The sequence below is a fragment of the Camelina sativa genome, chromosome 15 (assembly GCF_000633955.1).
Source record: "Camelina sativa cultivar DH55 chromosome 15, Cs, whole genome shotgun sequence".
Lineage (NCBI taxonomy): Eukaryota > Viridiplantae > Streptophyta > Magnoliopsida > Brassicales > Brassicaceae > Camelina > Camelina sativa.
The window spans coordinates 7,881,108-7,908,967 of record NC_025699.1 but is presented as its reverse complement, the minus strand read 5'-3'; the positions used below and the strand labels follow the sequence as shown (position 1 = coordinate 7,908,967).

General features: G+C 35.0%; 4 protein-coding genes and 1 long non-coding RNA gene across 10 annotated transcripts; 2 read left to right on the top strand and 3 right to left on the bottom strand.

The window, feature by feature from the left end:
- LOC104745955 (zinc phosphodiesterase ELAC protein 2-like) lies at window positions 27-4,833 on the bottom strand. Of its 5 annotated transcripts, none has more exons than XM_010467338.2 (12): window positions 4,375-4,833; window positions 4,192-4,281; window positions 4,071-4,115; window positions 3,918-3,972; window positions 3,779-3,822; window positions 3,458-3,648; window positions 2,409-2,613; window positions 2,053-2,318; window positions 1,826-1,970; window positions 1,687-1,737; window positions 603-1,595; window positions 27-507 (listed from the first exon to the last, which is right to left on the bottom strand). In XM_010467338.2, exons 1-12 carry the CDS (start codon window positions 4,747-4,749, stop codon window positions 154-156), a joined length of 2,814 nt encoding a protein of 937 aa, XP_010465640.1. In that variant the 5' UTR covers window positions 4,750-4,833; the 3' UTR covers window positions 27-153. The 5 variants fall into 5 exon arrangements, with proteins under 5 accessions (XP_010465640.1, XP_010465643.1, XP_010465642.1 ...); XM_010467341.2 differs by having other exon boundaries at window positions 2,409-2,664; window positions 3,548-3,648; XM_019237019.1 differs by lacking the exons at window positions 3,458-3,648; window positions 3,779-3,822; window positions 3,918-3,972; window positions 4,071-4,115 and adding exons at window positions 2,935-2,978; window positions 3,074-3,128; window positions 3,227-3,271; window positions 3,350-3,407 and having other exon boundaries at window positions 69-507; window positions 2,409-2,804; window positions 4,250-4,281.
- LOC109129253 lies at window positions 5,269-5,775 on the top strand. The gene is made up of 3 exons (XR_002035483.1): window positions 5,269-5,316; window positions 5,432-5,491; window positions 5,660-5,775. It is a non-coding gene; the product is annotated as an uncharacterized LOC109129253 (long non-coding RNA).
- Window positions 16,948-18,622, top strand: LOC104745954 (photosynthetic NDH subunit of subcomplex B 3, chloroplastic). Its single transcript, XM_010467337.2, has 6 exons — window positions 16,948-17,248; window positions 17,457-17,567; window positions 17,657-17,713; window positions 18,130-18,192; window positions 18,277-18,339; window positions 18,429-18,622. The coding sequence occupies exons 1-6, from the start codon at window positions 17,018-17,020 to the stop codon at window positions 18,519-18,521; spliced, it is 618 nt and encodes a 205-aa protein (XP_010465639.1). The 5' UTR covers window positions 16,948-17,017; the 3' UTR covers window positions 18,522-18,622.
- Window positions 18,666-20,075, bottom strand: LOC104745953 (aquaporin TIP2-1). Its single transcript, XM_010467336.2, has 3 exons — window positions 19,887-20,075; window positions 19,531-19,781; window positions 18,666-19,178 (listed from the first exon to the last, which is right to left on the bottom strand). Exons 1-3 carry the CDS (start codon window positions 20,011-20,013, stop codon window positions 18,804-18,806), a joined length of 753 nt encoding a protein of 250 aa, XP_010465638.1. The 5' UTR covers window positions 20,014-20,075; the 3' UTR covers window positions 18,666-18,803.
- LOC104745952 lies at window positions 24,336-27,354 on the bottom strand. Of its 2 annotated transcripts, XM_010467334.2 has the most exons (14): window positions 27,246-27,354; window positions 27,023-27,071; window positions 26,760-26,886; window positions 26,548-26,678; window positions 26,436-26,473; window positions 26,261-26,340; window positions 26,069-26,136; window positions 25,674-25,953; window positions 25,478-25,590; window positions 25,333-25,398; window positions 25,156-25,246; window positions 24,975-25,042; window positions 24,815-24,855; window positions 24,336-24,725 (listed from the first exon to the last, which is right to left on the bottom strand). In XM_010467334.2, the coding sequence occupies exons 1-14, from the start codon at window positions 27,269-27,271 to the stop codon at window positions 24,542-24,544; spliced, it is 1,362 nt and encodes a 453-aa protein (XP_010465636.1). In that variant the 5' UTR covers window positions 27,272-27,354; the 3' UTR covers window positions 24,336-24,541. The 2 variants fall into 2 exon arrangements, with proteins under 2 accessions (XP_010465636.1, XP_010465637.1); XM_010467335.2 differs by lacking the exon at window positions 27,023-27,071 and having other exon boundaries at window positions 27,246-27,307.

The window sequence follows — 27,860 nt, the reverse complement described above, 5'->3', positions numbered from 1 at the left end:
TTTTATATTTCTCTTTTTTCCACAAATTCACATGAAAACTTTATTTATTTGTCTCCGTCACACTCACATGAAAAATCAATTAAATTGGTATATTCAATTCTAAAGACAACACTACAACACAAGTCAAAACAGGGGACAAAAACAGAGTAAAAACTAATTGATGAAAAAGCTTGGGACTTTGTCACTTATTAAGCTATCGTCATCAGTCTCTTCTTCTTCTTCTTCGTCTTCGTCTTCAACCACCTGGTTTCTGAAGAGAGTTTTGAAGTAAGGTAAAATCTTTGGTAGCACATGTATATCCGCCATGTTTATACTCATCATATCAAAGGCAATGCATGTATTGTGCATATGTGACTCGTCAATCACCGGAATCTTCGGGTATCTCTGGCTAAAATGTGTCAGCACTGTTCGGTAAACACCTGCTGAAGATCCGACGTCGATTGCTTCTTTTGTTGTGCTATGATTTTTAGCTACAGCTTCTTCTATCAACGCATCCTCAAACGTTGCCTGTTATATAAGTTAAGAAAAGATGGTAAATGATGAGAATTTGAAAGATGTAGGTGCTTTAGACAATTTTTGCTTATATAGGAGAACTCACAAACCTCATGTATAAGAACTGTGGCTCCTTTTGAAGCTTCAACCATCTGAGGACAAGGCCTTGTGTCCCCTGAGTAAACCATTTTCCACCCAGGGATCTCATCTCCAGTGATGTTTTTTCTTTCTGCTGCTTTTACAACAACCCCAAAGGCTTGAGGGCAATGCACAACAGGAAAGCTAATCAACTCCTCCAACCCCATTTCGCCTAGGACCTTTTTCAGTTTCTTCATGAATGGTAAGGCTGAAGAGTTGTCAGTCAGTGGGCTACTTGGTCTTTTATATATACTTTGCATTGGACTTCCTTTACTGAACAAAGATCCCTCTGCATTGCCACTACTGGTAATTTTCTCAGGGCGGGTGGCTTCTAGAGAAGCCCAAGAAGTTGTTGTGGTGTTCCTGCAATCAAGAAACTCCATGTTTAAATCCTCGAGTCTTTGATATGCGTCTAGAAAGTTCTTTAGCGGTCTCGGTCCAACCACAATTGCTGGCTCATGAGGCACTCCTTTCAGAAGCTCACGTCTACGAGCAAGGATTCTTGCGAGACCCGTATGGTGATCAGCATGGATGTGAGAGATCCATATACATCTCAAGTTTCTCACTGCTTCATCAGCTCCTTCTAAACCATATCTTCGTTTAAGCTGGCCTAAGGTGCCTTCTCCACAATCCAAGAGCATACTGCCTCTAGAGAAAAGGTCGATGTAAATTGCGGTGACATTTCGGTATTTTGAGGGTTGGGACGAACCAGTGCCCAAAAGAACTATCTCCATGTCATCTCTTCTAATGTTTTCAAGACAGCTTGGAACAGTGCTTTCACCCAGCCATGGCTCTTCGATCATCATCTTGCTGTGTAGTCCATTCCATAACCGCTTGATTTCTTCGGTCTTACTGCTAATCTCAGGAATTTCTGAAAGAAGCTCATCCATCACTCGTAAGGATGTCAATCGACTAGGGATACAAGATCTGTCTACCCCAAGATTACCATGTGGACGTAAAGTGAACTGCCCAAAATATAACAATGAGAGAGACTTAAGAGCTAAAGGAAGCAAGTTTCATAAGGAGGAAACAATGCACGGAAGCAACATTCAGTACCTTGAGGAGATTTTCAGCAGAAATGCTTTCACCAAGATTTGAATCGAAGCACTGACAAGAGAAGAAAAAAACAAGGCTTGAGTATATGAACACAGCCAGATTCAACTCTATAAGAAAATATCAGAAAAGCATTTGTAACCTTGCTCAAAGAAGTGGAATTTATCGAGTTATTAACATGTTGCGAAGACCAAATTCCAGGAGCCGGAAAGAACTGTGGGCATAAATAGTTAAGTCTGGCTGTGATTCTAGAACTGGCTCTCAGGATTGGGAACTCCATATTCTTCCTGGACAAACACCAAAACTAAATATTGGAAAAATAAATTCAACAGCTTTTTTATAAGAAAGAACATGGTTGAGAAGACTCACGCTTCATGTCCAGCAAGAATGTGCTGGGCAGATTGGAATCTCTTCATCCAGCTTTGGTAAGCAGAACTATTTGTTACAGAAGCTGGACTTAGATGAATGATACAATTAACAAGTTTAGCTCCATCTGTTGAGTTGTCAGGACATGAATAATAACTCTTCATAGAGGGATTAGAAAGCAGTTCCTCTGCATGTGACTCTGTTGGACAGTCCACAAGCAAAACAACAGGACCAGGAACTGAAGGTCCCATCACATCACTCGGATGAACCTATAACCAAGACTGAACAGTGTTAGTCTGCTCGAAGAGAAACTGATACTGAGTTATGGATAATCCAAATAATTGCTCTTTAAGACATACCGTAATATCTTTAAAATCTGACTTCACTGACTGTCCAGACTGAAGATAACTGTACTTTGGACCAGCTCTCAGTCCAAGAGCCATGGCCTTCTTTGGGTCAAACTTTCCATTGATTTCAGGTAATTCACATACATATATAACTGAAGTTTCACCAGTTTTGCTGCCGGATTCCTCTAAGCGACTCGGTTCTAATAGAATGGCGGAGATTTTCACAACTTCATCATCCACAAGAACATAATGATCCATGGGTGGTTTACTTGAGCCAAACTGACGGGTGGAGTCAGATGTATTCAACGATGGACCAAAACTTCTTGTATGAACCATCGCAGCACGAGGGATAAATGACCTCATAGCATCAACTAAATACTTGAGATCCGAAGGACCCCATACGTTTACCTTTAGTTACAAAAGAGATTGTAAAAATTCAGCAAATTCCATTCGAATATCAGTTGTCAAAATGGCAAGCACAAACTCAGGAAAAGCAAACAGGAAACATACAAAGAGATCATAGGAGAAGAACACTCACGGATAGTCCTTCTTCACCAATACCAGCTAGAGTCAGTAGAAGACCTAACACGCATTCAAAATAAAAACACTTATCACTGTCTAATGATGTAGCAGCAAACACACTAAAGCTGATGCCTGGATAAAAAAATAAAACAAACCTGGAAGCCCCCCTGCTGTCTCTGAGCACACACGAGACAAAAATATATGATCTACCTGAAAAGAGTGACATTTCAAACTCGCCCTCATCACACAAAGAAAAGAGACACACTTAGTAGTAGTAAACTAAACACCAAGTTTAGAGTCATTGATACCTTTGATAACTTAATCTTATGTTCTGTACAGAAACGTTGCAACCCCTGCAATTAACCAATTAAGACTAGAGCCACTAATAAAAAAGCCATATACACTAAAACAATTGCAGATAAAAAAGTAACCTCTCCAGCATTAAAGATGAATCTTTGCTTATCAAAGAAGAGTAATACAGAAGGTGATGTATCCTGTNGGATTCCTCTAAGCGACTCGGTTCTAATAGAATGGCGGAGATTTTCACAACTTCATCATCCACAAGAACATAATGATCCATGGGTGGTTTACTTGAGCCAAACTGACGGGTGGAGTCAGATGTATTCAACGATGGACCAAAACTTCTTGTATGAACCATCGCAGCACGAGGGATAAATGACCTCATAGCATCAACTAAATACTTGAGATCCGAAGGACCCCATACGTTTACCTTTAGTTACAAAAGAGATTGTAAAAATTCAGCAAATTCCATTCGAATATCAGTTGTCAAAATGGCAAGCACAAACTCAGGAAAAGCAAACAGGAAACATACAAAGAGATCATAGGAGAAGAACACTCACGGATAGTCCTTCTTCACCAATACCAGCTAGAGTCAGTAGAAGACCTAACACGCATTCAAAATAAAAACACTTATCACTGTCTAATGATGTAGCAGCAAACACACTAAAGCTGATGCCTGGATAAAAAAATAAAACAAACCTGGAAGCCCCCCTGCTGTCTCTGAGCACACACGAGACAAAAATATATGATCTACCTGAAAAGAGTGACATTTCAAACTCGCCCTCATCACACAAAGAAAAGAGACACACTTAGTAGTAGTAAACTAAACACCAAGTTTAGAGTCATTGATACCTTTGATAACTTAATCTTATGTTCTGTACAGAAACGTTGCAACCCCTGCAATTAACCAATTAAGACTAGAGCCACTAATAAAAACCCTATACACTAAAGCAATTGCAGATTAAAAAGTAACCTCTCCAGCATTAAAGATGAATCTTTGCTTATCAAAGAAGAGTAATACAGAAGGCGATGTATCCTGTGTATCCATTCCCGTCCCAAGGATCTAACAATGCAGATGAATTATGCATTATCTTTTACAGTTTTAAGATTGGTAAATTGAAAGATTGGAGTGGAGAGTGGATTAGAAATTGGAAACCTGAACATAGGCAATGGTATTGGTAGGGTTAAGGGTACGAGTGTTCCTCTTGAGATTCTTCTTAGGTTTATCGATCTTATCCAGTCCCGCAGCTCTTCTCTTATTAAACTCGAAAGAATCAGAAGAAGGAGGAGGATTAAAGCTAGTAGCTTTATCTCTCTCCATCGGAGACTTACCTTTTCTGTTCTGCTCCTCAAAACTAGTCCACTTGCGTCTCGGAGGAGGAGGACGACGACGGCTGGGAGGAGGAGAAGACGAAGCGAAGATTGGGTAGAGAGAAAAGGGTCTATGAAAGATTGAGAAAGAAGAAGACTTGAGAGGAGAGAATCCGAAAAGGCCTGGGTTTTGATGAGCCATTGAAATTAAGATTTTCATAGTCAGACAAAAGCTACACTCTCACAGATGAGAGTCAGAGTGCTCTCCTCTCAGATGAAAAAGAAGTGAAAGGGATTTATTTATGAGAAAATTATCATTTATGCCAACAGTGACATACTTCATTAAAAATGCCACTTTTCCTAAAACCTTTTCCCGGGTACCACAGAACTTTCGTTAATTGACAAATTTGTCCCTAAAAATACTGAACAATAAAAAATAATTAATATTATTTTTATTGTTTTTGTTTTGGGATTTTCATTCTCTCACGTTCGATCATTCATCTTCTTCCATCTCTTTCTCTCTCTTCTTTCCTCTCTAGAAACCTCTATATCCCTTCTTCTATCTCTAATTAATTTTGGTGGTCTTATCTAATGGAGAAAAAACAGAACCAACCTCTGCCGTGGATGCCTCTGTTGTGAATTGTACTTCCAATTCTCATTATTAGGGTTTTATTCAATTATTCAATTTTGTCCTTCAACAGTCTTAAAAATCTATTGTACATGCAACAGAGGACAAAAGACCTAGGATCGAAATGCAAACAAAGACTCTCTTCTCGGAACCCACCATGTAAGTTTTTGATGGACCAGATCTACTACGTACCAACTCGTCTACCGTTATTTTGTCCATCACTTGAATAACTGAACCTTTAAAAAACCGAGTCTGATGTTCCTCCCCATTGCAGGCCTCATGAAGACTCATCTAGTAATCTGCCCTACGCGGAGGAAATGAATCAACAACGAAGGTAGTTATGTCCATCATTCTCCTTTTGCATTCAATTTACATGTCTACCCAAACATGTTGTCTATCAATTCTGCATTCAATGATGGACCAGATATGTCCACCCAAATATTTTTCTCTCACCGTTTTTTGGGTTCATAACTAAGACCATACAACATTCTCCCCATTGCAGTTCGGGCGAGGTCGCAGTGGCTTCTAATGTTCAGCCATCTTCTTATTGCAATTCCCCTAACAAAGCAGCCCCTTCTGGTATCGGTGGTCCATTGATGGACAACACTCCGACTTCAGTGTATATGTCTACCCATCCTTGTCTATCAAACCGTATTTAGATACATTGTCTTTGATACCATACAACTTTCTGTCCATTCAAGGTCGGCCGAGGACGCAGCCGATGTTGATGTTCAGCGATCGATAGACAACATAGAAATGTCAAGGTATATGTCTATATAATAGTGGACTTTCTTCTATTCACTGTGGACAAGAAACTAGAATTTATTCTCCACTAATCTTCTTTCTTCTATTCACTATTTGAGCTTGGTGTTATTTTGTCTACTGTTCTCGCCCTTATTGCTTTCCTCCTCGCAATCGGCATGTCCATCAACAACTTCAGAGGGTGATGTAATCTGCTGGACTTTCCACCCAAGTGTAGTAGACTTTTCATGTTGTCTATCTACTTTTGGTTTACTTTTGTCATGTTCTCTATCTTCTTTTGACTAGGCACCTATATGCACTCTCAACCTTTTGTCCACCTACCTTTTGTTGTGTCTATCAATCTATTTTATGTCTACCTTCAGTGTTTTTTGTCTATCCTTCAGTTGTCTCAAGTGATATTTTCTTTCAAGACCCAATGTACTATGTAGACTTGAAAGACATGTTGCACTATGTAGACTTGATGGACATGTTGCCAACTTTGTTTACCAATATGTTAGATACTTCATTTTTACACAACAAAAGATCTAAAGCCAACCAATGGCTTACATATTAACTGAAGGACCTTATTAACAATTTGAATCCCCTTTTGTTGTGTCCATCAATCTTTCTAGATGTCTACCTTCAGTGTTATTTGTCTAAAACCTATCTGTGATGTCTTCTTTTTTTCTGTTTCAAGCCTATCTACCTTCAGTGTTAATTGGNATATGTCCACCCAAATATTTTTCTCTCAAACCGTTTTTTGGGTTCATAACTAAGACCATACAACATTCTCCCCATTGCAGTTCGGGCGAGGTCGCAATGGCTTCTAATGTTCAGCCATCTTCTTATTGCAATTCCCCTAACAAAGCAGCCCCTTCTGGTATCGGTGGTCCATTGATGGACAACACTCCGACTTCAGTGTATATGTCTACCCATCCTTGTCTATCAAACCGTATTTAGATACATTGTCTTTGATACCATACAACTTTCTGTCCATTCAAGGTCGGCCGAGGACGCAGCCGATGTTGATGTTCAGCGATCGATAGACAACATAGAAATGTCAAGGTATATGTCTATATAATAGTGGACTTTCTTCTATTCACTGTGGACAAGAAACTAGAATTTATTCTCCACTAATCTTCTTTCTTCTATTCACTATTTGAGCTTGGTGTTATTTTGTCTACTGTTCTCGCCCTTATTGCTTTCCTCCTCGCAATCGGCATGTCCATCAACAACTTCAGAGGGTGATGTAATCTGCTGGACTTTCCACCCAAGTGTAGTAGACTTTTCATGTTGTCTATCTACTTTTGGTTTACTTTTGTCATGTTCTCTATCTTCTTTTGACTAGGCACCTATATGCACTCTCAACCTTTTGTCCACCTACCTTTTGTTGTGTCTATCAATCTATTTTATGTCTACCTTCAGTGTTTTTTGTCTATCCTTCAGTTGTCTCAAGTGATATTTTCTTTCAAGACCCAATGTACTATGTAGACTTGAAAGACATGTTGCACTATGTAGACTTGATGGACATGTTGCCAACTTTGTTTACCAATATGTTAGATACTTCATTTTTACACAACAAAAGATCTAAAGCCAACCAATGGCTTACATATTAACTGAAGGACCTTATTAACAATTTGAATCCCCTTTTGTTGTGTCCATCAATCTTTCTAGATGTCTACCTTCAGTGTTATTTGTCTAAAACCTATCTGTGATGTCTTCTTTTTTTCTGTTTCAAGCCTATCTACCTTCAGTGTTAATTGGTCATATCTGCACTCATTTCCGATTCTCTACAAACTTTACTGATGGAAAATTTGCACCCTTTAGACTTGATGGACATATTGCAAGTTTTGTCTACCAATATGTTAGAGACTCCATTTTACACAATGGTAGTTCAAAAGCAAACCATTGCCAGACATATTAACTGAACTACCTTAATAATAACTGTTTTTACGGTTGTTACAAAAGACAACTGGAGGTAATAGGGTTCCTTATATCTTACATATCCAAAAAAAAACACAAAAAACTAGTCATGTTTAATATCTACCATCTGTGTAGACAGTAAGTCCAAAAAAAATACAAAAGGACTAGTCCCATCGTCCTTAATGTCGACCAACCCTTCAAAATTTTATTTCTTTTTAAATTCTCCAGCGTGCAAATTTCTTAAACAATAGGCTAAGGCTATTTTAGTCTTCTCCCACCTCCCCCTCATGTGCCAAAATGGCATTTCTCATAAGAAAAAACAAAAATGGCATTATTGAGAATTTTTTTGGGAAATATGGCATTTCTGGCCAAAATCCCTTTATTTATTAGCTGATGATGTTTGTTTCACCTTCATTCTTTAGTTTAGTTGATGTATCAATTGGGCTTTAGATTTTGATGATAAATAACATTAGACATGTTTCAAGTTCAGCGTTCATATGTTAGTAGTTGTTGTTATCCGGTATAACCGTTCCGTTCGTTTTTTCTTCTCTATTCCCGGTCGGCGTCGGCTTCTCCGGCGTCGGCCACCACCATTTCCCTTTTCTGTTGATTTAAATCTTTGTATTTACTTCTTAATCTTAGGTTTTAAGTTCATAGAAATGGCAAATCATGGCTATCAAACCTACTCTCTTTGGCTTCATACGATGATGTTGTGTAAGGAATTGAGTCTGTCGTTTCCATATAAGAATTCTATCTTTGTATGGGATCCATCCCTGGTCTGGTTTATGGACCAATTCAACCAAAGACTTTCACTAGATATGATAGAATCATCTTTTCTACAATGTCGTTCCTCCTCTCTAATGTCGATTCGATGGAATTGTGATGTCCTTCCATGTTGAAGGTTTGTTTCCGGCGCTTTCTATTGTTGTCAGTATATTTTCCGGTTATTAACCGGTGTTTGTCCTCTTACCCGAGGGTATGGAGGTTACACTTGGGTTTTTGATCCTCGAATCATTGGAGGAATCAAACCGGTGGACATAATTAACAACAGAGATCGAACGGGATATGTTTCTCGAATTGATTTGGGATTAAGTTCTATCATTGGATTTCTGGTTATTTGTGTATAATTTTGGGTTGAGTAGTCTTCTGAACATATCAATGGACTTCTTGTGACGTTAACATTTTCCAATGGTGATGTTTTCCCATTACCATGTCTGGAGTATTTCATCTTATCGATCTATTATATGGGCTGTGGAGTATATGGTTTTAAAGTTAAGGTGAAGAACTTTTATGATGATGGTGACACATTTCCTCGGTCGGAAGCTTTCTTTTTACTGGAACGAGTTCATCGTTATATTCATGGGATTAGCTTTTGGTATAATCTAACACAAGTCATGGTCGTGATGGGAAGGATAACAGCGGCTAGTGGTGATGGTGTTGTTCTCTCTTTTCTTTGGTCGAGAAATTCTGCTTCTATGAAAAGGAAAATTGTGGCCACTAACCGACATCAATGCATTTGGCGTTTCGAGCATGTCATATTGAGTTTCCAAAGACAAGAATCAGAATCACTTCAAGCAACATTTCAGATTTTTCATCTAACAAAAGCAATGCGAAAAAAATTTTCGAGTTTCATCTATAAGATGATAGCCAATTACGAGTATGTGAAGAGGGGACGTAACCTATTTTTTATGTTAGCCTGTAAGGCTTTCGATTGCGAAGCAGGGTCACTTCCACTTCTTCATCGAAATTGTGTTCAATTTCCTTTATTTGTGTCATTGGTTGTATATGAATGATTCATGTATAATGTAAAACTCTTTATGATATAATATATTTGATTTGACAAAAAAAATTTCCATTTGTTTTATGTGTTTGTTTATTGTTTAAGAATTAAGACACATGAGCGTTAAAATTTAAGACACAAATAAATTATCCTTTATTGTTTGTTGATTGGATCAGTGAATCATGATAAGAGAAAGTGATGTCCCTTATGTATAATACAGTAAAACCTCTATAAATTAAAAAACACTATAAATTAATAAATTTTGCTGGTTCCGAGTCAGGACAGTGTAAAAAATAACAAAATTCGATAAGATAAAAAGATAATATTTTTTTTTTCAAATCCCCATGTAAAATATAGTCCCAGTAATGTCATAAATTAATAATCATGTAAATTTACAATATATATATATATAATAATGTAAATTTCTCCTAAAGCTCATATCTGTAAAATAATTGTTATGTTGTATTTTCAAACTATAATGATATAAAATATATAACATGTCATAAAATAGCTAATTTTTAAGAAATATTCAACTTCTAGATATACAATATTTACATTTTGATAGTTTGATAAACTATTAAAATACGATAATTGATATTATTCATAAATTTGAATTTATGTATGTGTATAAGTGAATTTATCTATAATATTTGTAATTTATTGTCAATAATGTTTTTTAAATATTACAAATTCAATTCCAAAACCATAAAATTTAGTGCAATCTAATGGATTGCACTGGATTGCTTGGGATAAGTTATGTAAAGATAAGTGTGAAGGGGGTCTCGGTTTCAGAGCCCTTGAACAGTTTAATGATGCCATGCTAGCTACACAGTTTTGGCGCTTGATCCATTACCCGAACTCTTTGATGGCCCGGGTAGTGCGGGGTCGTTATTTTAGGAACAAACATCCTCTTGAGGCCACAAAACCTAATAATCCTTCTTTTGCCTGGCGGAGTATTTTTTCTACCCAGGAGTTGGTAAGACAAGGCGCAAGGTGGGTAGTGGGTTCTGGTTGCTCAATTTCAGTTTGGCGGGATCCCTGGTTACCGGATGCTCGGCCTAGACCAGCTAATGGTCGGGGACGGTTGTGGCTACCAAGTTTAATGGTTAATCATTTAATTAATCCTCTCATAAAGGACTGGCATTTACCCACCTTAGAGGAATTCTTTGATCCGGTGGATATTCCGATTATTCGGAGTATATCGGTTAGCAAATACTACAGACCAGATCGGTTGATATGGCACTTCACCAAGTCCGGGAAGTATTCGGTGAAATCCGGTTATAGGTTGGCCCGGGATTTAACTACTGCAACGGAATACGGGCCGTCGTGTACGGCTCTTCGGGCGCAATCCTAGAAACTAGAGGTTCCCCTAAAGGTCAAACATTTTTTCTGGCAGGTTGCATCTGGGTCATTACTAGTAATGGAACGGCTAGGGCATAGAGGGGTCCATTGTGACATTCTATGCAAACGATGTGATTCTGCGGCGGAGTCTATAAATCATGCACTTTTTGAGTGTCCCCGGTAGCGCAGGGTTTGGGATTTGTCTCCAGTCTCGGTTGATCCCGAAGGATTTCCATATGCCTCTATTTATGCAAACTTGGATTTTATTTTTGGCGGGCATCGTCCCAATCAGGAGTCTCTGATTTATCAAAATGCCTTCCCTGGATCCTTTGGTCAGTTTGGAAAGATAGGAATAGAAAAGTTTTTCAGGGTACAGAGGGCGAACCAAGGGATATCTTAGATCAGGCAACTAATGACAGGCTTCTGTGGGAGGGGGCCAATTCATTCTCGGGTGGTTATATACATCCTCCGTCTCTTCTAGAGGCGAGGGGCCCTCTCCACGGTGTCAGGTTGATGGTTCTTGGAAAGGATCAGATCCTCTTCAAGGTTTGGGTTGGTGGTTTTGTAATGACGAAGAGTTGAAAATTTTACTGGGGGCACGAAGCTATCGACGAGGTCCATCCCCTTTACATGCTGAGTTACAAGCGCTTTTGTGAGCTATGGAATCTTTGCTGGCGGTAGGGGCGGATTGTCAAACTTTCGAGACGGACTGTGCAGAACTGATTGCGATGGTGCAGCTACCTGAAGATTGGCCAGCCTTTTCAAACCAACTGGAAGATTTCTCCTTGCTCCGGGCTTCCTTTCCCTCCTTCACCTTGACCAGGATTTCTCGTGAGTCCAACGTCAGAGCCGATTGTCTTGCACGCGCCTCAAGAACTTTATTTTCTGAAATTTCATTTGTAAACTCTTATCCTCCAGTTTGGGCAACCAATCTTAGAGTGATATTTTAATTTATTTAATGTTTGGTTGAAAAAAAAGAAAAAAAAAAAACCATAAAATTTACAACATTCGAAAGTCTAATCTTATTTTGTTTAAATTATTTTAATTCATAATTTTAAAATAATTAAAAAAATAAAAATATATGTATATAGTTAATAATTATTAATTTACACTATAAAATAATAATTATTAATTTATAGATAAATTAATATCACTATAAATTAATAAAATGTCATGGTCCCAACATTATTAATTTATAGAGGTTTTACTAATATTAGTGCCAGATCTCCATATATTAAATCTTTATACCTTACACTAAAAAAAGTGATCCAATATTTAATATATATTTTTCCAATAACAATAGATGTCATTGTCAATAACCCTTATTACTCCCTTATATTTAATTCTTTATTTGCTTTTATTTAGTATGATCTTAAAATTAAGAGAAATACCCTAGAATGACACACATTTGGGTTTTTGTTCCAAAACTAGCACACACGCTGGAATGTTCCAAAACTAGCATTAGTATATTATTATTATTTTATCTCAAAATTACATCTAAGCTTATGATTTTAATTGAAACAACAATATCCGACGAAGCTTCCGGCAAAACTAAGCTTTTAATCTCAAATCTTCATCTTCTTCTTCTCCGGCGAAGCTTGTGGTGAAGCTTCCGATCACAGATTCCGATCAGATTTCAAAAATAGTTGAAGAAGAAAATAGATGGAAGAGGAAATCTCCAGAGCAAGACACCAATGGAGGACGGAAGAGACAATCGGTGAAGAAGAACGAATATAAGAAAAATCTTCAAAGAGACGAAGATATTAGAGTGAAGAGAAGAATGTTCCAGAGTAACAAACAGAAGAACGAGACCTCAGATGAGTCCATGGTTGTGTATCTCCTTTTGCTCTGCTCATACTTACCAGTCTCGATTCTCATGGTAATTTTCTTTTCCCCCCTCTCTCTAAACTAGATTTGATGAGCGAAATAGATCTGTTCCCATATAGATTTCGTATCTAAGTTTGGGTTGAGTTCCAGTTTGAATGTAAAATGTTGAAGCTGAAATGTGTATTTGAGTTCTATTCTCTCTTATTTGGATACCAAAGTAGTTGCATATCAAGTGTTTGATATAATGTCATTGGGAACAAAGTAGTTGGTAAAGAGTAAAAAGTTCATCATTTTGATGACTTCGGCTTATACTTCGTCTGTTATGGAGCTGACTAGTAGTGCTGATGAGGCGTAGTATGATCATCTAGGAAAATCTTCCTAAATATCAATGAAGTTTTCCTAAACATATGAAATCCTTCCTAAATCTAAAAAAATGAGTGTATCACATATTACTCTATTTCACCTTTGCTTTAAGAACATGGTGAGAGTTTTAAATTTGTGTAAGGCTTATATGTACTATTGAGATTAAGCTTAAACTTTATTTCTCTCCAATGACTACACTACATGTAGGAAAATTGGTAGGTATCTAGCTTGCTATGAGTTTTTGAATTGTTTTGCTAATGGTAAAGATCAACTTGGTAGTGTTTCTTGGGGTTTTAAAGTTAATTAATCTGGTAGTGTTGCAGAACTAGATTAAATGTGGGGTGATATATAAGATATCTCTTGAAGTAATATGTTCAAACGAAAATTGATTTCATGGACTGATCATGTTGTTGAATAAGGTTTTCAGCTCTAAATTCAAGTGATTGATGATATACATGATGACAAATATTTCAAGAACAAAGCAGAAAGTTGATGATGAAGATGGGAAAATGGGCACTTGAGTGGAAGTTGAGTTCGTCATTATGGAAGGTCTTCCTAAAATTCAAGAACACCTTCCTAAAATCTATAGAATCCTTCCTAAATTTTTTAAAAATGTGTTTCTAAATCTCTTTATATGTGTTTTGCTTTATTGTATCACATATTACTTCATTAGATGTATACTGATTTGATTATTATGTGCACATATTGGTGTTTTACAAAAAGGTAGCAAATAGAAATATCCAACATGATGTTTTAGGAAGATCTTCCTTAACATCAATGACTTCTTCCTAATTTTCAAAGAGTTCTTCCTAAACGTCAATGACTCCTTCCTAATGCTTTTTTTTTTCTTTTCATGACGGTATTCCTGAAATTCAATAAATTATTCATAAATATATGAGAATCCTTCTTGAATGTTACATTCAAATCCTTCTTATATGTTTACTGGTGAAAACATAGCTATCTACAAAAATATCGAGATAATTAATACAAAACCTTCCTGAATATACTTTAAAACAAGTCTTGTGGTGAAAACCATCCAAACTATCTTTCATAACCAAAATCCTAATGCTAAAACAAAGACCATGTGAACACAAAGAATCAAACTCTAAATACTTCGATCTCATATGGCAACTGAAGCCTTCAATCTTGTATGAGCACAGTTCGTCTTTGATTCTGAGTGTTATTGCAGCTCCAATTCTTCCTAAACTTTTTATGAAGGTCATCCTGAAGTTCAAGGAAACTTTCTTGAAATTCGTTCAATCCTTCCTGAATTTTCATAAGAAGGAAGTAAGAACCTATATATCTTAGAGAAGGTTCCTCTCTTCAACAGAGAGTTCCTCAATATCAACGGGTTTCGCAACTTTCTCCATGAATTCAACCATTTCTTCATAACGTTCAGCTTGTTCAGCTAATTTCGCCATGTAAACATTCTCTTCCCTTGATGATTCAGTCGACATCTTTGATTTAACAATCTAAAACAAATCCTACAAAATCAGAAACAACTGAATCAAAACCAGAACTCAAATTAACATCTCAACACTCATTTACTTGACCAAGTTCATCACGGATTAAAAATCAAGAAGTAAATCCAACAAAGCAGAAACAACTTAAAACTGTAACCCAATATCACATCTAAACCGTACATACTCATCCACTTAATCATGTGACGGAGAGAAGAGAATCGAAGCATGTGACGGAGATCTGATTACCCGATGAGAGAAGCTTCTCGAAATCAGATTCATCTTTCAATTTGATCATCTCCGAAAACTGGGAACTGCGGATGTCACCGGACATGGTTGATTCAATTGATCGCCGGGGATTTTGGTGTGATTTTCACTTGATCGAAAAAAGCGCGTGAGAGAATCATAATGAATTAATAATTTTAGTGTTTTAATATTTAATTAAATCATGTGTGCTAGTTTTGAAAATAGAAGAATGTGTGCTAACTTTGGAATGAAAACTTAAATTTGTGCTATTTTTGAGAATTGCCCTAAAATTAATTACCGATCGATCGAGACAGTAAGTTAATTAGAGTATTCGTAGTACTCGATAAATCCCTAGTTGACAGGTTCCAGATTCTCGTCCCACACTTTCCTCGTTAGTGACTGCCTCAACACCTTTCCCATGAAAACGACCTCGAGACGCTTCTCAACACCTTCAAATTGAGTCGACGTCATCCTTGCCGCCGAGTGAAGAGTTCTTGAAGACTTATTTTAGTAAGTTAAGAGAGAGAGAAACACGTGAGAAATCAGAAATGAATTGAGTTGTGATGAAAGATACTACGAGAATTCTAGTCTTTATATAGGAAAAGATATACAAGGTTATTCGAGGAGAGAATGCGTGTAGATGCATGATATCGACAAACAAGACCAAAGCTGAGCTCCTCTTAGTTTTTTTTTTTTATCGGCAAACAAGTGCTCCACTTTCTTAATTGCTCAATACAACCTTTAATTGCTCAAAAATTTCTTAAAAATTGCTAAAAAATTTCTTAAAAATTGCTCAAATTTTTTTACAAAACATGTGTTACCCATTTAGACCTTTAATTTGATATATTAGCCCATAAAAATCATTAATTAAATTTTCACAGTTATAATTTGTAATTGAATCAGATCACTTCGTTAAAGATATACTATGTAACAATTCGCACTATATGCGGGATAAATCGACTTAAATAAAATTATTGCAAGTAAAATTATTATTTGGAATTTAAAGTTTCATAATAATTATTTTACATATAATTTTTTATTTTATTCAAATTTACATTTAATTATTTTGTGTAAAAAATATATTTCACCCGTGAAATTGGAAAATAATGTTAATTATTGTGATAATTGTGATAATGTTATTTATTTTTAAGATTCTTATATTAATTAATTTTTAGTATATACTCCATTTATTTCATAAAAAGTGTCATTTTAGAATTTTATTTTTGTTTCAAAAAGAGTGTCATTTTACATTTCTAATGCACTAATTTATATTTTCAATGCATCTTTTTCATTAGAAATTCTAGTTTTACCTTTAATCTATGACTAAATTGATCCATTAAACATTTATGAAATAAGGGCATATATGTATATTTTAATATTTTCTTAATTTGTGTGAAATGTGTCAAAATGACACTTATTGTGAAACAAAGGGAGTACTTAAATAATCATCAAATTTTTTAAAATCGGAGAATAAGTTTTGTATATCAAAAAGTTAAGTAGATGAATAAGTTTTTTAATAGTTTATGAAATGTAATTACTTTAAATAATTAAATATGTTATGAAAATGATAATTAAATTATTAAGTATTTTCTTTTTAAAATAGTTGATGAAGTCTTCCATTTTAAAAAACTAAGAGAAAGAAGCATTACCTTATATATTCTAATGACACATTTATGTAAATAATAATGAAATAAAGATTTTCTTATATATTTTAATGACACATTTTAATAAATCAAAAGACTTATTTTTGTAAATATGTTTATCTTGAGATGTTTAATTACAATTAGATCTCCAAATCGTTCTGGCGACAGCAAATCAATATTTTCAACAACATGTTTCTCTATTAATATATAAAGGATACATATTTAGATAGAGTCGTAATACAAGTAGATCTTTCAAGTAGAAGGTGATGCTAGTGCAAAGTGTGGAGGGGTCAGAATCTAGGAGGTTTAAGTCTTTTTAGTAGTTCTTCATTCATCAAAAAAAAAAAAAAGGGTGTTTCTTATTTATTATGTTTGATTATGCATATTGGATAAGAGATAGAAGAAGCACCACTCACTTCCACAGAAACCGCATGGAGTCATATAAAACATTATCCCAATTAAAAGACCCAACTTTTTTTTTTTTTTTTGATTGGTTATATTTTTTTATAATTTTAGAAAAGAGCTAGAGCAAGACTATGGGAAGTGTACAGTTGAATGGTTCATGCTTAGTAGCTTCGCTATCTCCAAACCATAGCTTTAGCCACAAGATCAAACTTAGTAACGCAAAGTCATACTTCCTACGCTCAAAACACAATGCCACCAGAGCCGGAACCATCCGAGCCATAAGCACGGCACCAGCGAGCCAACCTCCAGCCGCAAATGAACCCGATGACGAACCTCCTGCTGTCGATTTTGCGTTCGTCCATGTAAGTAGTGATCTTCACTCTTGACGATTATATATATTCTTGTTATTATCTATATTGTTAACATGAATGAATCAAAATCGTGAGTAAAAAGCAATTAACCTTGAAGTGATTAGAGCAAATTGTGTATTGTTTAGTGTTCTGTGGTGAACTTTGAATGGATGATTAATTAATAATAGAAATCTAATAAATTGGGGATAATGTTTGTTAGTCTGTGTTGTTGCCGGACGGAACACCGGACGTGCATTGGAGAAGAGCATGCGGTGGACAGAAACTTAGAGACATAATGTTGGATTCTAACATCGAGCTTTATGGTCCTTATGTATGATATTTTCTCACCCTCGATTTGATTAATTCTCTTAAACAAATTAGTTTGGGTTGGAGTATAATTTTCACGTGTTAATTTGGCAGAGTAAGCCCTTGTCAAACTGCGCAGGAGTAGGAACTTGCGCTACTTGCATGGTCGAGGTATACATACCAATACCATACCATATCTTATAGTAGTTTCTTAATGAATAATCAATAAGCTTTATTTTAAAATTCAAATGATGGTTTATCAATTATCATCTAACTAAATTTANTATAATGTTGGATTCTAACATCGAGCTCTATGGTCCTTACGTATGATATTTTTCTCTCCCTGGATTTGATTAATTCTCTCTTAATCAAATTAGTTTGGATCGGAGTATCATTTTCACGTGTTAATTTGGCAGAGTAAGCCCTTGTCAAACTGCGCAGGAGTAGGAACTTGCGCTACTTGCATGGTCGAGGTATCTTATAGTAGTAGTTTCTTGATGAATAACTAATAAGGCTTTAGTTTAAAATTCAAATGATGGTTTATCATCTAACTACATTTATCTCCTGATGATGGATGTTATTTGTAGATTGTAAATGGAAAGGAGCTTCTAAATCCACGAACTGACATTGAGAAGGAGAAACTCAAAAGGGTAGATTCTTATCTTATAGTATTAGTATACAATAATCTTGTATCATTTGGTTAAATAGTATAACAAATAATTAATTTTTCACAGAAGCCAAAAAATTGGAGACTAGCTTGTCAAACCAACGTGGGAAATCCAGATTCGACCGGATTGGTAGCCTCTCTCTCTCTAATCTTTGTTATATAATAATTTTCTATACATGTGACTGATTGATATTGATAAACTATGGCATACATACATAGGTCGTCATACAACAATTGCCAGAGTGGAAAGCTCATGAATGGAACATCCCTAAGAATATACCTAATGACGATGATCCCGAAACTTCTACGTGAAACTCTTGTCATTGTTCTGTTAGTTGTTAGTGTTGTTCCTATATCACAAATTTGTAACGATCGATTTTTAATAATATTTGTTGATAATATTAGCCATACAACTACCCTATTTAAACAAAACTAAATGATTATTATAAAATAATAAAACCAAGACAGCCATCCACTAAATGAAAGATATTCATACAAATTGGATAAATATTACAAAGTCCAAACCAAACAAGAAAGATCGAGACAAAGAAATCAAACACAGAAACATGAATCAAGAAATCATCACTTGTTTGCTTAGAAATCAGCAGAGTCAAGAGGAACATGCTCGGAAGAGCTCATGAAAACATTTCCGTAGATAAGTCCGGCAAGTCCACCACCGATGAGTGGTCCCACCCAGTAAACCCAGTGACCAGAGAAGTCTCCGGCAGCAACAGCTGGTCCAAAGGAACGTGCTGGGTTCATGGATCCACCGGAGAATGGACCGGCGGCGAGGATGTTAGCACCAACGATAAGGCCAATGGCGAGTGGAGCAATGGTTCCGAGAGAACCCTTCTTGGGATCAGCGGCAGTGGCGTACACGGTGTAGACCAAAGCAAAGGTGATGATGATCTCCATCACTACTCCTTCTAATGCTCCTAGTCCAGCTCCAACGCTGTGGGTTGGAACCGCCTGCGTTTTTCATATAGTTTTAGCGTTCGTTCATTAGTTTTTATTTTTTTAATAATTAAACTGCCTCAAGAATTGTATATTAGTGGAAAGGAGATCTAATAATGTTCATTATATATTGACAAAAACCTACAATATTATATAACTTCCAACTTTTAAACAAACCATGTGTCCTCTATATAGTTAACAAGGCTAACATAAAAACAAATATTATTCAAAACATGGAGAATATTTTATTTTTTGTTTGACCTTGAAAGTTCTTTTTTGTTGTTGTTTTGTAGACCTAGAGTAGTGCGAGGCAAGATGAGCTATGATTTTATTTTATACGTAAGAGTTGGAGATCAAGAGAACATACCAAACCGCCGGTGACGAATTTGAGGAGGAAGCAAGCGGCGGTGGAGCCGAGAAGCTGAGCGATCCAGTAGAAAACTCCGGTGATGACTGTGATTTGACCACCGACGGCTAGACCAAAAGTGACGGCTGGGTTAACGTGGCCACCAGAGATGTTGGCTCCGATTGCAACCGCCACGAAGAGAGCAAAACCATGGCAAACCGCGATGGCCACTAGTCCCGGCGTATCAAGAGCAGCGTCGGACGTCAGCTTCGCTATATATATACAAATGTAACATATTCATTTAGTCTTTAGATCCAATAATAATTGTTACAACTCACGAAAACTATTAAGATTTATTTAACTACGCGTCTACGAACCGTAGGCAATGGCAGAACCAACACCAGCGAAAACAAAGAGCAAAGTGGAGATGAACTCAGCGAGGTAAGCTCTTAGAGAAGCCAAGCTGAAGGAATCACCAAAAGAACCAAAGGCAACTCCAGCCATTGTTGTAGAGGAAAGAAGAAAATGTTATAAGTTTTTGTTTTTGTTAATGAAGGAGATGATAAGACCTGTTGCATGTCATTCTCTTTATATAGGAGACTCTTCATATATTCATGCATAATTTTTTTTTTTTTTGGTCAAATATTCTTGCATAATTTAAATGAGTGAAAATACACAAGATTGACCCAAATTTCAAATTTGGGTAAAAATAACTCAATTGACATACTATAGTATCTCATTACTAGATTGACACAATATTTATGTAAAAAATACTAAAACCCCATAAAAAATTACCTTAAGTTTTATTCTAAAAAAAAGAATATGATCATATTTTTTTTTTAAAATCATATTTTAATACATAATATTTTTATAAATCATATTTATAAAACAATATAATGTATAAAAATATAATTTAAAAATACGATTTAAAAAAAAATATTTAAAATATGATTTATAAAAATATTATGTATTAAAATATGATTTTTAAAAATATTTTTCCGGAAATATATTTTATAAAACTATAATGAATAAAAAATATGATTAAAAATATGATTTTAAAATATATCTGTGTTGATGTTTAAAAAATAATTTTCTTCAAATCTCTAGAAAAAGAATATGTTTTAAAAAATCTGATGTATAAATATATGACTTAAAAATATATCTATGTTAATGTATAAGAATATGATGTATAAATAGAAAATATGAAGAGATTTAATGATTTTAATAGCAAATATGGCAACTAATCTAAACAAAGTTGGTAGACATTTTTTATAAAGAAGAAAATGTTATAATTTTTTTTTGTTAATGAAGGAGATGATAAGACCAGTTGCATGCCCTTCTCTTTATATAAGAGACACTTCATATATTCAATACAAAATTTAAATTATAAAACTACTATCCTTAATGAGTTTTTTTGTGGTGCGGTTGGAAACGACTTATAATAAATGATTTCATGTGTTGCCATTTTACTCTACATCTATTCGTGATTTTGGGCTAGGAAGGTGCTTAAAAAAGCTAAAATAATGACATTTTTACGTAAAATATACTCAATTCCTTTGTATGAATACATTTTAATATATGTTATATACCATATGCATATATATTTTATTCTATGTATAATGTATACATATATGATATACGTATTCATAATCCAATCACATTTATAGTCCTTCTCATGTTCTCATTATTTGAACTATACAAAGTAACTCGAGTATTACACACAAAAAAACAGTGAATCCTGAATGAAAACAAATCGATCAATTTTTTTTCCCAAAAATACTTTTTCTTTTAACATTATCATAATATAGCGGCGGTATTTCTTATAAATTAGTCAAGAATTTGGATCGGATTTTCCTACGAGTCTAAAAGGTCGGTTTAAAGTAATATGGCCGGTTTAAAGTGATTGAAATTAGAGGTCGTTGGGAGTGGACCCAAAGGACAGAGTAGCTTCAAAAGTTCAAAAAGGATAAACATAAAGATGAGATTAGAGTAGTGAGAGAAGAAAACAAATGGATACAAACAAAAGCCTAAGGGAGGGACAAGTGTGAGCTGTAAACAATGTGTATGGGTGTAAGACCGGCCAAAATATGATTGTGGTTACTGGTTGCATGTGACATGATCTTTAAATTTTTTTCCCCAGTGATTTGATCAGATTTTTAAAGATGTGACTCATTTATGATTATATTCCATTTCAACAATGTTATTTTTGGGTCCCTCCATTATTTTCCTCTTCGATGAACATTCTCCATCACATTCATTGATATACCAATCTTTTTTTTTTTCTCTTGCTAAATGTACAACATTGTTTGATTCACAATCTGGTACATTGTTCTCTTATTGAATCCAATGCTACCTAGAAACTGTCTAGCAATCAAATCCTTGCTTTGAACTTGAGAAATTTGAAATATGAATTATTGCTGAGGTAGGAGATATCGGGTTGCTACCAGAAAATAGTTGCCATGCTAATGACATTAACTTATTTTCTAAAAATTACCGTACGTGTCAAATTTCTTATAACAAACTTAACCTTCATTAACGTGAAATTTATCTAAGTAGTTCAATCTTCAGGTCCCTCATTTCTACTAACATTTTTAAGGTTTATGATTAAAAAACACGATAGATAGAAATAATTTGGTAATTCATATATAATACAAAATGGTGTTCACTCAATTATATTATGTTAGATGTATATTATGTATTAGTTGCGATGTATTCTCTAATCAAAAGTTATGCAACCACTTTTAGCCAATTTTATAAAAACCAATCATATGTTATTATGTTATGTTTAATTGTAGTGACATGTGTGATGTTTTACGTCTATACACTTTTATAAACTCTTATGGTTCTTTTTTTTACTTTTGGGTTATACAACTCTTGTGGTTCTTACTAATTCAAGAAACTCAATACATCGTTGGTTGCAAGGTTCATCATTGCTGTCACCTTACCAAATACGCCAAGGGCCATTTAGATTACATCTGAATCATTATTCTCGTCTAATTAATTATATATCAGACACTCGTTTCTTAAGCTTAAATAGGTGGATGATAACCTTAAATATAGTTTATCTATAACAACAATGGCTTTGTGATTGGTTGTAGGCCGGTGGAATTATACAAATCTTACGAGTTTAATAAGCTTGATTTTCGTTGTCTTGCCTCTACGCCCACGAATCTTTCCAAATTTAGATCTGTTGACGTGAATTATTAGTTCAGTTTACTAATTAAGCTGCTCTTAAACTAATATAGTAAAACCTCTATAAAATAATACTTTATAAATTAATAAACATTATTAATCAATAAATGTTGATCCCAAATGGGATCAGTATAAAAAGTAACAAAATTCAATAAGATAATATTTTTTTTTTGAAATCTCCATGTGAAATATACTCCCAATAATATTATAAATTAATAATCATGTAAATATATATATATATGCTTTCATAATAATATATGGTTTGAAATTTTGAATTTTCTCTTAAAGCTTATATCTATAAAACAATTGTTATGTTGTAGATTCAAACTATAATAATATAAAATTCTATATAACAAGTCATAAAAATAGCTAAAGATTTTTGAAGTTTTCAATTTCGAGATGTGCATTATTTTCATTTTGATAGCTTTATAAACTTTAAAATATAACAATTGATATTATTATTCAAAAAAATTGAGTTTATGTATGTCATATGTATAAGTGAATTAGTTTATAGTATTTGTAATTTATTGTCAATAATTTTGTCTAAATATTACAAATTCAATTTTAAAACCATAACATTTGTAACATTTGAAAGTCTACTCTTATTTTGCTAAAATTGTCTCAATACATAAGTTTTAAGAATTTTAAAATTTTATATATATATATATATATATATATATATATATTAATAATTATTAATTTATAGATAAATTAATATCACTATAAATTAATAAAATGTCATGATCCCAACATTATTAATTTACAGAAGTTTTACTGTAATTAACTATTTTTCGTTCAATGTACATGTGTTTATTAAGAACTTTTTTTTTTACCGTGTAAGCAGTATCATGCTCAGAGATTTAGAGGCTTTGGACAAAAATTTATATCAATATGTTCAATGGTTAACAATATAGTCTAAAAAATAAAAACAAAAGCCCAAAATATATTTGAGATCAAGATCTACAACCAAACAAAGAAAATAATGATAAATGTTAGATATATTAGAGAAACCTTGTAAAATGACTTTTTTAGAGTATCAATTTTAAGAAGATTGTTGAGTAATGTGGTTTATAAGATTATGACATAAACTGTGGTTTAGAGCATTTGCCCATTTTATTAAGAGGTAGTCACTGCTCTGCGTACGTGTAATAACAGTGCAGTATCTTGACAAAACCCAAAGAGAACAATTCTCTCCCTCGGAATAATCCGATAAAACCTCCAAAGCTCTCAATTGCTTGGATGCCTCTCACATACGAGACTGCATCCATATTTATAATAAAATCTAAACAAGCAATCTCCAAGGAAAAGGAAATAAGACGGGGTCACAAAAAAGTTCTTGAAATTGTGTGAGAAGTGAGTCTAAGTCTGCTCGATTGTGAGTAGAGTTGTTAGTTGGTGTGATACCCTCTATAAGCGTGTCTTCAATATGCCATAACCACACACACTATTCAACTTCTTGGAGTTTGTCAAGAGCACGAACTGAGATTTCGGTTCGAGCTAATGAAGGATCCCCACATGGTGTGTGTGGCATCCGAGCTACTTATTTCTTTTTATTTATTTTGATGTGTTACTACTACTTGGAGGGAATTGGGATCTTGGGACTCGGTACAAATATTGATATCATATCCTACAAATCTTGGACTCAATTATATTATTATGAAGTTTTAACTTACAATTTTATTTGCTTCTCTCTCAAAGTTGTCACTGGTGGTAAGTGTTCATACAACTCCGCATACTGATTTATTAATACGAAACAGCGAGATTATTAATGTTGTTGGGACCAAAAAAACCTGTGAAAAAGCTTGAGATTTTAAGACTGTGACGGGTTCCATGTTTCATCTCAGGCTCTGTGCTCTCCTGGAAATGGTATTGACGCACAGCAACGGTAATAACCGTTCTGGTCGAACACAAATCGCTGTGAGAGATGAGCTTCTCGGATCAGATATTCTCCCCAATCTTCATTTCCAAACTGTTTGTGTATCTCTCTTGCATCAAACGTCTCCATCCTCTTCCTATTGTCCTTTCTGAGAACACAAGTTATATTTTTTTCCTAATAATCAGAGTTTTGTTTCCTTTTTATCTGAACATAAACCTGGAATTGGGAATCAATCACCTCCTTTTCCTGTGCCTCGCATTCATCACGGTCGCGTGCAGCTGCAAACAAAAACGAATGGAAAAATAAAGTAAACCAAAGCACTTTCAAGTCCATTAGTTTTGAGCTTTCAGCCAAAAAAATTAAAGTGGCTGCAACCATCTCACCAGAAAGCTCTTACCTTCAAGCTCTGCTTAGCATCTTTCTCGAGAACAAGCCCAGCTTTCACAAATGCATCAGTAATAACTTCTAAGCTTGGGATTAAGAAAATCAAAAGCACATACACTAAAGCCTTAATCTAAACTATGCCCCACTGATAAGTGATAAAAAAATAACATTTATCCTACTAATAACAAGGATACGACAGGCACGTAAAAGCCGGCCTTCATCGCCAATTTCTTCAACGGGAACATAAATCACACGAGCCTTGGCCAATGGTCCTCTCATACAGTCCTTAAGAAGATACCACAAAATGACAATATACCACAAAATGAATCGTAAAAAATATAAATAAAGCCAAGGATGATGTATCATCTTACCAATCCTTTAAGTCTTATGAATATTGGTCTGTTATCCAAAGCGTCCATCACGCTAGGAGATATACTCTGGATTTAAGAATTGAAAACACTCAAATTCGTGAAGCATTTCTAAATGAATGAAACCATTTCTTAAAAAAGAAATTACCTTTAGAATATCACGCGCTGCATTGACACGATCTTTGTTCCATAACTTGAGCATAAGCACAGTCAAGTGAAAAGTAGTCGGCTTAATAAAAATGGACTTCTCAATCCCCAAGTCTGTCAACGCATAGAATTTATTGACTATAGAAGAGAGACCAAGTTTTCTATCTCAGATTCAATGATTTTAGTAATTTTCTTACCCAATAAAGTAGATGACTTTGCTTTGGCCTTAGGCGGGTAACTGACAATTGGTATGCTCTTGATATCCACATTGACCTGGTTTGTTTCACTATTAGCTTTTAGATCAACCGCCACACTTGTGGTTGATCTATCAGCTTGGTCATCTTGTTCATCACCAGCTATGCTATTGTTTCCGAGTATAGAGTTCTGAAAGTTCACTAGCTTTTCAACTAACTCAGGGTGTATGGCTAATGGAAGTGATACAAAGTGTGAGTAATCAAGACTCGGACTCCGTACAACCTAGAATGTGAGTTTCAATGCGCAGAATCAGAAAGGAAAAAAAGGAGAACAAAAAGGAAAAGGAAAAGAAAAGGCCAAGCATGATACTAAGGATCAAAGTGAAATAATAAGGAACCTCATCGATAATGGTCTCTATTCTTTCTGAAGCTTTAGTCACACAGTCCACTGAACCACCTTCAATGACTGCAAAGACAAAGGATACAATTGTTGAACAAAAATGAGTTGGAAAATGGTAGCTAGTCAGCCAGCCAGGTTTAAGGGCATAGACATCAAGTTATATACATTACAGTTGCTTTCAAAAACTTACTGATGTGGTCTTCATTCCTTGATGATGGAAGAATGATCTTCACTCCCATTTCCTCTTCAAGTTTCATCTGCGTAGTTCCTCTTTTGCAAAGAATGCAAACCCATTAGCACATAGAGACATGCGGGGTTGAAGAAAGCCTCGAAGTATATGATTAAGAAACTAGAACAAATCTTACTCTTTCCCTCTAATGAACTTAATCAAAGAAGCCCCAACCTAAAACCAATCACACAAAAGTCAGTTAAAGTAGTTGAAACAAGAAACTTCAAGTAACATATACAAAAAAGGACCTCAAGAGAAACTGAATGCTTTCCAGCGGATACAACTGAGGCTGTCTCACTCCTTCCTCCTTCAATAACTTCTTCAGAAACATCACTTGATTTGCTACACTGAGCTGCTTCTCGGACATCATTTCCAGCTTCTGTCTCATCATAAGAAAGCAATGTTTTTAAATCTGAACAAAACCATACAATTAAACAGCCTAAAAGTAAAAGATGCTAGCCTGCAATAACTGAAGAGGATTGAGTGGAGATAGGTCTCCACACTAAATTTACCATCTTCTTCTGCTTCTTGAATTCATCCATGACACTCTTCTCACTTACCCTATAGCTCAAGATACTAAAAGATTCCTGCCACGTTGAAGTGGTGTAGCCACCACAAAACATCAAAAGTTCAAAACAATCTCAGAGCACTTATAAAGATTACACTTCCTAAAAACTACAGTACTAACAAATGCCAAGGAGACAACAAAGTATTGAACTTTACCGACTTCGATCGAAAACATCTACTCGTAAACCCGAATACACGATCAATCCTAGGAAATTACCAAAACAAACAGAAGCAAGCAAGGCAGAATCAAACACTTTTCACGATTTTTTTAATCCAACCCACAAAAGGGAGAAAATTAAGTTTTGGGTTCTGTTGAATTGATATTAAATTATCGAATTTAGAAGAAAGAATCAATTTTTATTTGAAAGAGAGAACGAACCTAAGCAGAGTCCTGCAAGTTAACATCTTACTCTCCTCCTCTTCCGGTGATCAGCCGCCGTCAGATAAATTTTTGTTCCGCTAGTATTTACGACTATTTACTACTAACCCCCCATTATTTCCAGAAATTATTATATTTTACCATATACTTTCAAATCTTTGTTATGACCCCTAAGTATATTGTCAAGTCTAGCTAGCAAATGTGTACATTACAATACTATACACTGTCCAAAACTATCATATTTTTACAAACACAAGTTACAACCCTTTGTGTTACCAATTGCTGTGACACATGCACATTAGATAGAAACAGTTACATATTGACATATGTACCAACACTGATCATAGTTTTCTCCGAGAAAACATCAATTTTTCATACAACAAAACATGTGGAGGAGATTTGATTGTTTGCAATGTCACTTATGTGGAAAAGGTAGTGAAGCGCAGCAATGGAAGTAACCATTCGGGTCATATTTAAAGCGTTGTGAGATATGAGCTTCTCTGATTAAATATGTTCCCCAATCCTTGTTCCCAAACTCTTTGTGTATCTCTCGCGCATCAAAAGTATCCATCTTTTTGCTTTTATCTTTTCTGTAGCTTGCATTCATCACTGTGG

Coding starts and splice junctions, on each gene's coding strand:
- LOC104745955 (XM_010467338.2), bottom strand. CDS start 4,749: ATGAAAATCTTAATTTCAATGGCTCATCAAAACCCAGGCCTTTTCGGA. Junction 4,116..4,191: donor TCATCTTTAATGCTGGAGAG/GTTACTTTTTAA, acceptor GGTTAATTGCAG/GGGTTGCAACGTTTCTGTAC. Junction 508..602: donor CCACAGTTCTTATACATGAG/GTTTGTGAGTTC, acceptor CTTATATAACAG/GCAACGTTTGAGGATGCGTT.
- LOC104745954 (XM_010467337.2), top strand. CDS start 17,018: ATGGGAAGTGTACAGTTGAATGGTTCATGCTTAGTAGCTTCGCTATCT. Junction 17,714..18,129: donor GCGCTACTTGCATGGTCGAG/GTATACATACCA, acceptor TGTTATTTGTAG/ATTGTAAATGGAAAGGAGCT. Junction 18,340..18,428: donor ATCCAGATTCGACCGGATTG/GTAGCCTCTCTC, acceptor ATACATACATAG/GTCGTCATACAACAATTGCC.
- LOC104745953 (XM_010467336.2), bottom strand. CDS start 20,013: ATGGCTGGAGTTGCCTTTGGTTCTTTTGGTGATTCCTTCAGCTTGGCT. Junction 19,782..19,886: donor TGGTTCTGCCATTGCCTACG/GTTCGTAGACGC, acceptor GTATATATATAG/CGAAGCTGACGTCCGACGCT. Junction 19,179..19,530: donor AATTCGTCACCGGCGGTTTG/GTATGTTCTCTT, acceptor TGAAAAACGCAG/GCGGTTCCAACCCACAGCGT.
- LOC104745952 (XM_010467334.2), bottom strand. CDS start 27,271: ATGTTAACTTGCAGGACTCTGCTTAG. Junction 27,072..27,245: donor ACTTGCAGGACTCTGCTTAG/GTTCGTTCTCTC, acceptor GTAATTTCCTAG/GATTGATCGTGTATTCGGGT. Junction 25,591..25,673: donor AAAGTCATCTACTTTATTGG/GTAAGAAAATTA, acceptor ATGCGTTGACAG/ACTTGGGGATTGAGAAGTCC.